This window comes from Tamandua tetradactyla, chromosome 2, assembly GCF_023851605.1.
Source record: "Tamandua tetradactyla isolate mTamTet1 chromosome 2, mTamTet1.pri, whole genome shotgun sequence".
NCBI lineage: Eukaryota > Metazoa > Chordata > Mammalia > Pilosa > Myrmecophagidae > Tamandua > Tamandua tetradactyla.
The window spans coordinates 176845587-176858510 of NC_135328.1; the positions used below are offsets into that span (position 1 = coordinate 176845587).

Here is a 12924-nt window from a genome sequence, read left to right on the forward strand (position 1 = left end):
GTTCCAAGAGAGTGGAATGCTCCCTTTTATTTAGTTGACTCCAGGGGAAATTTTGTGGGTGTGTTTCATGCTACTATCTTGGTGACTACACTTTCCTGTATCTACCATATTTTGTTTAATCATCTGTTTATATAGAGTTGGGGTGCTTTCACCTCTCAGCTATTATGAATAATGTTGCTGTGAACATTGGTGTACAATACTGGGAGTTTTTTATTACCAATTCAGTCTCTTTACTTGTGATTTTCTACTTGTTGAATTAATTTAGGTAATTTGTGAATTTCTTGGAATGTGTCCATTTCATCTAATTTGTTGGCATAGAATTTTTTATAGCATTCTTTTACAATCCTTTTTATTTCTGTAAGATCAGCAGTGATGATGACAGTTACATTCTGATTTTAGTTAGTTGCATCTTCTCTCTTTTTTTTGTTGGTCTAGCTAATGGTTTGTCCATTTTATTTGTCCAAAAGAACCAACTTTTGATTTCATTGATTCCCTTTATTGTTTTTCTGTTTTAAATTTCATTGATCTCAATCCTAATCTTTATTATTTCCTTCCTTCTGCTTACTTTGGGGTGATTTTGCTTTTCTTTTTCTAGTTCCTCAAGGTGTGAGGATAGGTTAATGATTTGACATATTTCTCCTTTTATAACATAGCATTTGCACAATAAAATTCCCTCTAAGCATTGAGTTCACTATGTTCCATAAGGTTTGGTATGTGTATTTTCATTTTCACTCTTAATTCCCCTTTTGATTTCTCCTTTGACTTAATGGTCGTTTAAGAGTATATTGTTTAATTTCCACATATTTGTGAAATTTGTGGAAACAGAAGTTTTCCTTCTGTTATTAATTTCTTTTCATTCCATATGGTTGGAGAAGATACTTTGTATGATTTCAGTCTTTTAAAATTTATTTTGACTTGATTTGCATCTAAAATAGGGTATATCCTGGAGAATGATCCATATGCACTTGAGAAGAATGTAGATTCTGCTGTCTTGGCTTGACACGTTAGGTCTAGTTAGTCTATAGCATTGTTCAAGTTCTCTATTTCCTTATTGATATTCTGTCTAGATGTTCTATCCATTATTGAAAGTGGTCTACTTAAGTCTCCAGCCATTATTGTAGATCTTTATATTCCTTCCTTCAATTCTCTCAATGTTTTCTTCATCTATTTTAGGGTTCTGTTGTTTGGTGCCTATTATAAAATAGTTATATCTTCCTGCTGTATTTTATCTTTATCAATAGATAACCCTTTGTTTCTTGTAATCTTTTTTGACTTTTAGGTCTCTATGCACTGACAGTATTATAGCCTCTTTTACTTTTAGTTACTATTTGCATGGAATATCTTTTTCATCCTTTTACTTTCAACTGCTTTATCTCCTTATATCTAAAGTGAGTGTCTTGTGGAGAGCATATAGAAGGATATTGTTTCTTTTTAATCCGATCTGCCAATCTCTGACTTTTAATAGGAAAGTTTAATCCATTTGTGTTTAGTATGATTACTTATATAGGAATGTTTTACTCTTACCATTTAATATTTGTTTTCTTATGTCTTATATTTTTATTTTTTCTTAATTTATTACTGCTTTTTTTTTGGTTTATAGTTTTTTGTTTTGTTTTGTTTTGTTTTTTTGCTGTGTATTGTTTTAATTTCTTTGCTCTTTTCTATTTATATATATATTTTTAGATGTTTTCTTAGTGGTTACCTTGGGGATTACAAATAACATCTTTAACTTATAACAGTTTAATTTGAATAACACCAAGTTATTTTCCCTATAAACCCTGTGCTTCTATATACATCTCTGTCCCCACTTTATTTTTGTCACAGGTTGCATCTTTATACGTTTTATGCCCATTAATATATATTTATAATTATTGTTTTACACATTTGACTTTTAAATCATATAGGCAAAAGAGAAGTTACAAAACAAACCAGAAGTACATCTTTGATTTTTATATTTCCCTAAGAAATTACTTTTACTAGTGTTGTATTTCTTTATGGCTTCTAGGTACTCTCCAGTATTGTTTCATTTCAGTCTGAAGATATTTTCCTTTAGCGTTTCTTGTTGTGCAGATCTACTGTTAATGAACTCCCTCAGCTTTTTAAAATCTAGAAAATTCTTAATTTCTTTATTATTCTTGAAGGATAGTTTGCCTAGATAGAGAATTCTTGGTTGACAGTTTTTCCCAGGACTTAAAATATGTCATCCCACTGCCTTCTGGCCTACATGATTCTCAGGAGAAATTAACTAGTAATCTAATTGAGGATCTCTTGTATGTGGTGAGTCATTTCTCTCTTATTCCTTTCAAGAGTCTTTGTCTTTTGTGTTTAGGCAGTTTGACTATAATATGTCTCAGTGTGAATCTTTTAAAGCTTATTTTGCATGGAGTTTTTGTTGAGCTTTTTGGATGTTTATATCCATGTTTTTCATCAGATGTGGAAAGTTTCAGATACTTTTTCTGGCCCTTTTTCTCTATTCTTCTGGAACTCCTAAAATGCACATGTTGTTATGCTTGATGGTGTCCCAAAGGTCCTTTAGGCTTTGCTCATTTTTCTTCGTCTTTTTTACTTTCTACTGTTTAGATTGGATTATTTCAATTATCTTTCTTCACTGATCCTTTCTTCCACCTGCTTAGATCTCTTGCTGAATCCTTCTAGTTTTTCATTTCAGTTTTTGAACTTTTTCAGTTCCTGTATTTGTTTGGTTCCATTTTATACTTTCTGTCTTTTTATTGATATTCTCATTTTGTTCAGACACCAATTTCCATTAGTTCTTTGTCCCTGCTTTCTTTTATCTAATTGAACATATTTAATATAGTTGGTAATGCTTTAACTAATAGTTCCAGTGTATGAGTTTCCTTCATGATGGTTTCTGTCAAATTCAGTTTTCCCTGTGAATGGGCATGCTTTTTTCTGTTTTTTTGTATGTTTTGTAATTATTTGCTGTGTATTGGACATTCTAAATATTTATAGTGTTGTAACTCTGGAAATCTAAATCTTCCATTCCTCATGGATTGCTTATTTTTGTTGTTGAGGTTTGGATTTGTCTGTTTGTGACTTTTCCAAACTATTTTTGCTCCTATATAGGGAAGGTGGCAGATATGGGTGCGTAAGAGACTGTCTCTTTAAGTCTCCTCCATGGTTTCCCATTTCAGCCTGTGCTGGTTAAAATAATGGTCATCCTTCCCCCTGCCCCTTCTCCTCCTGTGATCAAAGGCAGTGATCAGCAGTCATAATACACAGTCCTGATTTTTGGAGGACGAAGGTCCACAAGCTCCACCAGGAATATGAGATGCAATCCATTTATCATTTCTGATATTCTTTATTACTTCCTGTAAGTGTGGGCTTTTCTCTGGTTATCATTTTACTTCAGCCTAAAGTAAATACTGTAGGGCAACAAATTCTATGAGCTTTTCATTTACCTGATAATGTGTGTATTTTGCCTTCATCCATTTGCCTGCATTTCTGAAGGGTATTTTCAATGGTTATGGAATTCTCTGTTGATAGATATTTTTCTTTTAGCACTTTAAAAATATTGTTCCAGGGCGGGCCACGGTGGCTCAGCAGGCAAGGACGCTTGCCTGCCATGCCAGAGGACCCGGGTTCGATTCCCGGTGCCTGCCCATGTTAAAAAAAAAAAAAAGATATTGTTCCATTATGTTATGACCAGTTGTTTGTAATTAGAAGTCATCATTATTCGTATTGTTCCTCCCCTGTATGTTATGTCTTTTTTTCCCTGTGGCTACTTTCAGCATTTTCTCTTTTCTCTTTGGTAACTGTTTGATTATAATGTGCCTAGGTATAGTGTTCTTTGTATTCATCTTGCTTAGGATGTTCTGAGCTGCTTGTATTTTTAATTTAGTTTTTTTTTTTATTTTGGCAATTTTTCGAGTATTTTCAAATAACATTTTGTGCCCCATTTTCTTGCTTCTCTCCTCTTATCACTACAATTACATGGTTGTTAGATAACTTTATATTGTCCCATAGGTCACTTAGGTGCTAGTGCTTGTTTTTCCAAAACTTTCTCTGTTTATTCTTCAGAATGGATAGTTTCTTTTGATGTGTCTTCAGTTTCAATACCCTTTTCTTTTTTGTGTGCAAAGTGCTATTAAACTTATTCAGTGAAGTTTACATTTCAGTTTTAGAACTGCCATTTGATTTTTAAAATAATTTTTATAATTTTCATAACTCTTGGCTTTACCTTCAGAACATACCCAGAGTCCAAGTACTTCTCATCCCCTCCACTGCTAATACTCTGTTCTAAGCCACTTATCATTTCTAGTCTGAATTTACCACAGAAACCTCCTAATAAATCTTTTTCCTTTGTTTTCTCCCTCTCCCCCACAATCTATTCTCAACATAGCTAGAGTGGTACCTGTAAAACATAGGTCATATCACAAAACTCTGCTCTGGTCCCACATTTTACACAGTGTAAAGCCCTGAGTCCCTTCTGTAATGCCCAGCATGATCTGTGCTTCTCTTCTCTGACCTAATTTCTTACAGTTTTCTTCCTCATGCCTTTTCCTCCAGCCACACTTAGCCTCCTTGCTGTTCCTTGAATATGCTTTACTTCCTTCGCACCCTTGGATCTTTGCACTGGCTCTTTCCTGAGCCTGGAAAATTTTTTTCCCCAGATAATCACCTGACTACTCCCTCACCTCCTTCAAGACTTTGCTTAGATATCATCCTCTCAGTGAGGCCTACCTGGCTTACTTTAAAATTGCAACTTGCAGTTCTGATCTTCCTTTCCTACTCTATTTTTTTTAATACTTCTTGCCTTCTAACTATATAACGTACTATCTGTTGTGTCTTTGACAGCAGGGGTTGTTGTCTTGTTTATTATCTGTAAACAGGGTTGTGTATTCATTAATTGTTTGTATATCTGTATTGTATATCTGTATAGCCCCATAACCATAAATTCCAAAAGGGCAGAAATCTTAGTCCATCTTGCTTACTTTTTTTTTTTTTTTGACATGGGCAGGCACCAGGAATCAAACCCGGGTCTCTGGCATGGCAGGCGAAAATTCTGCCACTGAGCCACCATCGTGCCACCCTGTCCATCTTGTTTACTCATGTATCCTAAATGCCTCAAATAATTCCTGGCATATGGTTAGTGTACAGTTATTTGTTGAAGGAATTTATGCAAGGTAATGAACCTTTGGCAGAGACCTGAAGTCAGACTCATTGTCTGGGGTCTAGGGGTAGACTAACCCTCCTGTGAACAGAGGCTAGAAAGAATTGCCGCTGGTGCATGGCTTTGGCCTGTATAGACCAGCATTTCAGCTTTCCTACCTTGGCTCGAGAAAGCAGAGAAAGCCCCACATGCTGCTTGAAATTAAAAGCGTGGTGATATTCGGGATTAAACTTCAGGATAGGAGTCCAAAGCATCTGATATGAGATTGGGTACTGTACTTGGAATCTTGACTGGGAAGTTTAGTATGGGGTAACTTGAGGGCAACAACAAAAAAATCACTAGATAGAAGCTAGAAAAGAGATAATTTTTCTGTGTGAGAACTGGGAGAAAGTCTTGAGTTGGGGAATGGTGGGGTGGTGGTGGTGGTAGAATACTAGGCTGGGCAGAGAAGAGCCATCGAGGTTTAAAGCTTTGGGAGGTGTGAGAAAAGAAAGAGAGGGAGGCCTAGTGGTTAACAAGCACTACAGGAGATATGCTAGGGGAAAATAAATGTTAAATGGGTCTGTGCTATCGAGCTGGGTCTCTGTTTTTTCTGTGAGATCTTAGATACAATCTAGATTGCTTTGGTGTAAGTGAATTCTTACCAGAGAAGGGGAAGACATCATTTGCTCTGAGTCAGAGTTGGCATTCTGAGTCAGAGTGAGAATAGGCCACATGTGGGGATATCTGATATCTGGATTATATATAATTAGGAGGAAAAGGAATAGGATTTAGTGATGGATTAGAATAAGGGAGAGGGATTTGGCAAGTAGGAGATGATTGGTGACCTTGGAAAGAGCAGTCTTCTGGTGAATGCAGAAGCTGTATTAGAGTGAGTTGAAGAGTGAATGGAAGATGGAGAGACAGAATATATTAACATCTTTTTTAAGATGTTTAACTGTGACTGGAGGGGAATTCAGGGCTAAGTGTGCTTTCTTTTCCTTAAGTGGTGTTTACTAGAACCTGTTTGTACGTTGATGAGAAGAAATCAGTAGGCTAGGAGAGTTGATGATGTAAGAAGACTTCCTGAGAAAAGAAGAGGAGGTGAGATGCAGGCTACACATAGACCTAAGGAGGGTGGGAGGGGAAAGGAGAACATGGGTGCATCTACAGGTAGTTTGTAGTTTCAGTGCTAGGTATAGGGATAGTGTTTATAATAATGGCTGCATGGGAGAGCTGCTGCTTTGGTAGTGATAATCAAATACCTTTACCCTGGTACCATCATATATAGGAAAGTCTAAATTTTGTTTTTTATTTTGAAGATCCAGGGCCACAGTTAGAGAGAATTTCTAAGCTCACAAGAGAACCAAGACCTTACGCTATAATTTGAGAGTTGTAGAATTTTTAGCTAGATATTTAGGTGTGGGCATTCCAATAAATTTGAAATACTTTCTGGGATATGTATGTTATAACCTCAACTGTGTGGTACTTCGCAAGATCCTAACCTCCGTTATCTCCTGCTGAACTATCTATTTTCCAGCCCTACTGAGCAGTTGTTTTCTGAACAGCCTAGTCATTTCATGTATATACCATGCTATGCCTTCTGTGTGCAATGCTGCATTTTCTTCTATCATAATTAAGATTAAACTCAAATATTGTCTCCTCCTTGAAGCCCACATGAAGTAATCACTAACTCACCTCCTTGGTAGCCTTTACCATGGCATGAAACCAAACTCTATTAAAGTTCACAAATCCATTATTTCTGGGTGTTCTGAATCCTGAGGACAGGTCTCAGGTTTCACAATCTCCGTTGTACCTTCCTTTTAGTGGAATCTCAGTAATCATTTGTTGAAATGAATACATTCTGGATAGTTGAGGAATTATCTTGTAAGGACCAAACCTTTAAAAATTGTTAATATCCAAGAGGGCAATCTTTCTAGACCTTTGTTCTTATTTCTTGCCCTTTTAAAGGCTAATTTTAAAAATTTAACCCACTCTCGGAAGATTTGAGGGAAATCAGAATTCAGTTGCTAAAATCTATCAAAGTCAAAATGTATAACGCTGTTTACCCTGGTATTGAGTGGCCTAGCCTACTGGGCTTTTGGAGTTTTTAAGTTTGCTTTGTAGAGTGTTTTAGCTTTTCATCTTATTCTTCTCAACCTGCCTTTAGCAGCTATTCTTCTGCTTTTCATTTTCTTTTCTTTTCATTTTCTGTTCCATTTCCCTCTGGGTTCAGAAAACTAAGCACATTCTTGAGAAATGAAAGTAAAAATAAATAGATTCTGTAGGGCTTTTCTGAGTATGAGGCTTTATACATTATACAGGGACTTTTCAGCTCCATCCTTTCACTCCTTCCAGCACCACTTGTGGGGCAGCCCTACAATAATAAGTGCAAAGGCAGAATTTGGTTCTTGGCTTCAAGGTGTTTAGGGTCAATCTCTCAGCAACTCAGAGGACTTTCTGTGGTTCTCAGCTATATTTTAGGTAATTTTTTTTTTCTTAGGGTTTGGAGGCTATCTTTGGAATAAAAATAATAGGGTGAGGTAGGGGTTAAATCAAAAGTCTTGTTTTAGCCCTTTTAATTGGATCTTATATGAGATTCTAACTAGAATTGTAAGATTTATTCTGAGACCAAGGTTACAAAATAAATAAAATAATGAAGTGTATATCCTTTCTTTATCTCTCCTGTAGGAAATACAGATGAAGAGGACTGCAATTGAAGCTTTTAATGAGACAATTAAAATATTTGAGGAACAGTGTCATACGCAAGAACAACATAGCAAAGAGTATATTGAGCGATTTCGCCGGGAGGGGAATGAAAAGGAGATTGAACGGTAAGTCTACCTGATGCCTTCAAGTGCATCTGTGAGACAAGACTTTTTATTCTCTGATGATTCCTGTCTGTTCAGTTTACTCCCTCACAATGCACAGTCCTGCAGTACTTTGCTATTCCTGCTAATGTCACCATAGTGAACCTTCTCTCTGTTCTCTGCTCCTTTTGTATTTCCTCAAATTGCTAATTCCTGCTCATCCTTTTGGACTTGGCCTGGACATGACTTTTTCTAGATAATCTTCCCTGATCTCTCAAGAGTGATTTAGGGGCATTTTGTCTACGGCCGTAGAGTATCTTGGCACTGGTCCCTAGCATAATATTTATAGAATGTCACATCAACTAAACTGTGAGCTTGTTGAAAATAGAAAGGGTGGCTTATCATCCCTAACAGGTGGAGCCCCTCCACCTATTCAGTGCACTCACTGAAGTTTTACGAACTAAAGATCATCAGCTTTGGTAGCAATCTGAGATAAACTGGAGGTGACACAGCACTGTAGGCAGGAGGACCATCCTGACTGTTGCAGGTGACTGCAGAGGTTGTTCTCATCGGTTGGTGAGGTCCTAAACCAGAACAATGGCAGGAATGGAGGGGAAGTAAGTAGGAATGCTGAGGATTTGGTATCTAACAAGATAGAGTAGGGATGGGAGACGTCAAAGAGTATTACTAGATTTCTGGTGTCTGATAGGGGGTGGTGTTATTCATCAAAATAGGAAATACATAGGGAGAGTTCAGGATTGCAACCAGTGAGTTTGAGATTCTTTAGAGAATCCGAATGGAGCTGTATGGGAAGCAGGTAACTGCTTATTTGGATTTGGAACTCAAGGGCAGAGAAGGGATTTGGGAGACTTAAGTGTGTAGATGATGGTAGGTGCTAGGAATGAGATTACATAGAGAGAGTGAGCAGCATGAGAAATAACTGTTGGATTTGGCAACTGAAAGGCTGTTGATAGCCTTTATCAAAATAATTTTAGTAAAGTATTGGAAGACTCAGCTAGATAATAGTGGATTGAAGAGTGAAAAGGAATGAAAAGGTGGGAAATAAAAATAAATCATATGCAATGAAAAAGCAAATTTATTTATCATATTAATACCACAGTAATAGTGGACTTCTGTTTGTGTAAGTTTATGTAAGTGCTGTGAAACAATGTAGCTTAATGGTTTAACCCATGGGCTTGAGTTCTGTGTTGGCCATTTACTAGTTGCATAATGGTGGATGAGTTACTTAACCTATCTGAGCCTTAGCATTTTCTCCGCTATAAATTATGGATAATGCTGTGAAGATTAAATGATATATATGTTTCTTTGTGTGTGTGTATCCTCACACATGGTACGCTGTCAATCAATGACAATTTTTATTAACAATGAAGACATATGTAAGAACTTGTAGTGTAGTTGCAGAGGCTGGTAAGATAAATGTGATGAAGTTTTAATAGTAATGTAAAGTCACATATGATTGGGCAAGAAATGAGTAATCTGGATAATTGTTGCAGTTAGGTTCAGAGTAGAAGAACGATTTGTGTGCTGGAAATGTATAAGGCCTGTTGAGTGCTTTAGGTAAACATTGAATGCTTCCCAGGATGTGTCAGGCACTATTCTAGTGCCTTCATATGTTTTATCACATTTAATTCACACAATGACCCAGTGAAATAGGTACTATTTTACATACCCATTTTAAAGAGATGAGGAAAGAAAGGCACAGAGAGGTTAAATAACTTGCCCATAACCACGCAGTAAGTAAGTGGCAGGGCAGTGATTTGAATTGAGGCAGGCTGATCCCAGAGACGTTGCTCTAAACCACTATGCTGCACTACCTCTTGAGATTCATACTTTGCTGGAGCCAGTCATGGCTGGACCCAGGGCCTCAACAAGGTTATCAGGATTCTCTCTCATTCTCTTTTTTTCTTTTGGCTCTGAATTTTGCTCTGAGGCTTTATTCTCAGGCAAGCTTTCCCTGTGAGGTGGCAGCATGGCTACTAAAAGTCCTGGAATCACATAATCATAACTTAGCAACCAGAGTGGAAAAAGAGAATTTCTTTTTACAATAGCCCTAGAATCTCCGGTCATTGGATCAGCTTGGGTCTTATGCTTATTCCTGAACCAGTCACTGTAGTCTGAGGTGAAGATGGGAAGGCATAGAATACTCTTACTGACCAAGGTAGGTCATGTTTCTGTCTATCCTTGGGCCTGAGGTTGGGGCAGGGAACTCAGACCTGTAGGGAACATCAGGGTGCTATTTCTAGAACAGTGTGAATGGATATAGGCCAGGCAAAAACAGTAGATGTCTGCCACATTTAAGATAATCAGGCCCGTGCTCAAACTATAGGATTATTCTGCTTGATTGCTATTTTAGTTTTAATATGTCAAATATTTTCACAGAATTATGATGAATTATGACAAACTGAAATCACGTCTGGGTGAGATTCATGATAGCAAAATCCGTCTAGAGCAGGATTTGAAGAAACAAGCTTTGGACAACCGAGAAATAGATAAAAAAATGAATAGTATCAAACCTGACTTGATCCAGCTACGCAAGATCCGAGATCAGCACCTTGTGTAAGTTACTTGGGCCTGTGTGGGGAAGGAACCACTAGCACCAGGTTACCACTGGCACTAGAAATGTTAAAAGCAGAAGAGGAAATTTTAAATTGAGAACTGGTTAGTGAGATTGCAAGAATTTAGGAATGCAGCCCTGTTAGTAGTAAGGGGTATACCAGAGTTTACCTGAAGTCACTGTGTGGGACAGGCAAGAATATAGGACTTTACTCCATATAAATGCCTTGGAAATCTCCACTGTGCCTGTGCAAAATGTTATTGCTTAAAAAGTGCATATTTATGTTTGTCTAAAACATAAAAACCAGGATCTTTGGCAACATGGGCGAACTGCAGAAGTACATATTACCTTTCAGAGGCGTGGGGAATGACAGCAACAATGGGGACCTACAAATAAGTATATAGAACAAATTCTTAAAGTATATTCTATATTTAAGAAATGAAATTCTGTATTTAAATTGTAGAAATTTGTCTGTATCAGGCATGAAAGATAATTTGACCTGAGTAGTGAAAACCAACTCTTGAATATTAAGGAAGGCTATACAGTTTAGCCAGCTATAGCATAATGGGGGTATTATCCAAATAGAGATCAAAAGATGTATTTCAGAACAAGAGCTATAGATTAGATTTTTAGGACAAATGATTGTTTCATGGAAGGAGAGAATCAATGAGAAATGAAAATATATTGAGCTTAGTTCTGGTAATGAACAGACTGTTATGAAATATATTTATGGGTGACCTTCAGTTATATAACACAACTCAATTCAAACTCCTGGCAGGAAATGACAGCAGAGATCTCTGGGTTTTACATAGATTTAGTGTTTCTCCGTTTGAGAAAGAGTTTGATAAAATATAGTCCTAGAGGTTGAGAGGAAAGGCAGATGAATTTCAATCGAAGGAAGTTTAAGGTGGTGTTTTTGTTTTTGTTTTTTTTGGGGCAAACAATTACAAATACACTGTGCTGAGCATTTTTTTTAAGTAAAACCACTCTGAAGAGAGTTTTCAGTTTGACTTTGTGGCCTTTGGATACAGAAGAGCTTTGGAAACAAGACAAGCAGGTGCCCTTGTCTAAAATCATGGTGTGTCTGTTCTCTGAGTGCTTATGTGGTTTTAGTCACATCATAAGGCTGAAGAAAGGCCCAAGAAGGCTATGCTTTGGACCAAAGGAATGAATGAAAGGAAGTGCTTCTTTGCCCTGGGAAGATGGAGATGAAGATAGTAGGAAAACTGTCATCCCAAAGGGCGTGGATAGGTATACAAACCAGACCTTGAAAGTTGTATAAACCAAAATAAACATGCCAAAGCCATGACCTGCTGTTAAGTACAATTAGGATGTTTAAGGAAATACAGACAGCCATTACCTCTTTTGGAAGGGTTGCTTCAGGGAAGATAGTCCGCATACTTTGAGATACAGTTCACCCATTTGAAGTGTACAATTTAATGGTTTTTGTACGTGCAGGTACATGCAGCCATCACCAAAGTCAATTTTAGAACATTTTCATCACCTCAAAAGAAAACCCTTCAGCTATCACTCTCTTAATCTACCTTCTCATCTCCAGCCCTAATCAACCACTAATTTGCTTCCTGTCTCTGTAGATTTACCTGTTGTGGACATTTCATATAAATGATTTATAATAATATAATATATGGTCTTTCGTGACTGCCTTCTTTCACTTAGCATCATGTTTTCAAGTTTCATCTATGTAGTAGCATGGCTCAATACTTCTTCATTCCTTTTTACTGCTGAATAATATTCCATTGTCTGGATATACCACATATTTTTCAATCACTTATGAATTGATGAACTTTTGGATTGTTTCCACCTTTTGAGTATTATAAATAATGCTGCTGTGAACATTTAGATACAAGGTTTTGAGTGGGCATATGTTTTTATTTCCCCTGGGTACATACCTAGGAATGTAATTGCTGGGTCATATGGTAACATTAAAAAAAAATCTGTTTGGGGAACTACCAAACTATTTTCCAAAGTGGCTATACCATTTTATATTCCTACCAGCAGCAATGAATCACTCCTTGGTGTCTTCTCTTATAATTTTAAATTTTCATAAATGATATTTTTTCAAAGTGTCTCATATATTATTTCATTTTACCTTTATTGTAGGGAGTTTGAAGTTTTGTCTACAAAACTTGGTGCAAGACAAGTTACATCCCTATTTTTATTCTTTAAATTAGAATGAATTTATTCCAAGCTCCCACCTGCCTGGTTATCTGAGATGCTTAATCTCAGTTACCACTAGGATTCTTCCCACCTCCTGCATGCATGCACACACACACACACACACACACACACACACACACACACACACACACTTGGATTATATAAGAGTATCATCCTGAAGTGTAGTGCAAGGAAAACTAGGAGAGTGCAGAGTCCCTCACCCTTTGTGACTCCCATCCTCAGGTATTTCC

At 36.9% G+C, this 12924-nt stretch overlaps 1 protein-coding gene across 4 annotated transcripts in view; it reads left to right on the forward strand.

Moving 5' to 3' along the window:
• The window catches only part of PIK3R3 (phosphoinositide-3-kinase regulatory subunit 3), a 193166-nt gene that overhangs the window by 168415 nt on the left and 11827 nt on the right, over window positions 1–12924 (forward strand). For all 4 annotated transcript variants that reach the window (XM_077149807.1, XM_077149808.1, XM_077149805.1 and 1 more), the window contains exons 6-7: window positions 7802–7944; window positions 10321–10497. In XM_077149807.1, coding sequence (XP_077005922.1) covers window positions 7802–7944; window positions 10321–10497 — 320 coding nt within the window. The remainder of the gene's footprint in view (window positions 1–7801; window positions 7945–10320; window positions 10498–12924) is intronic.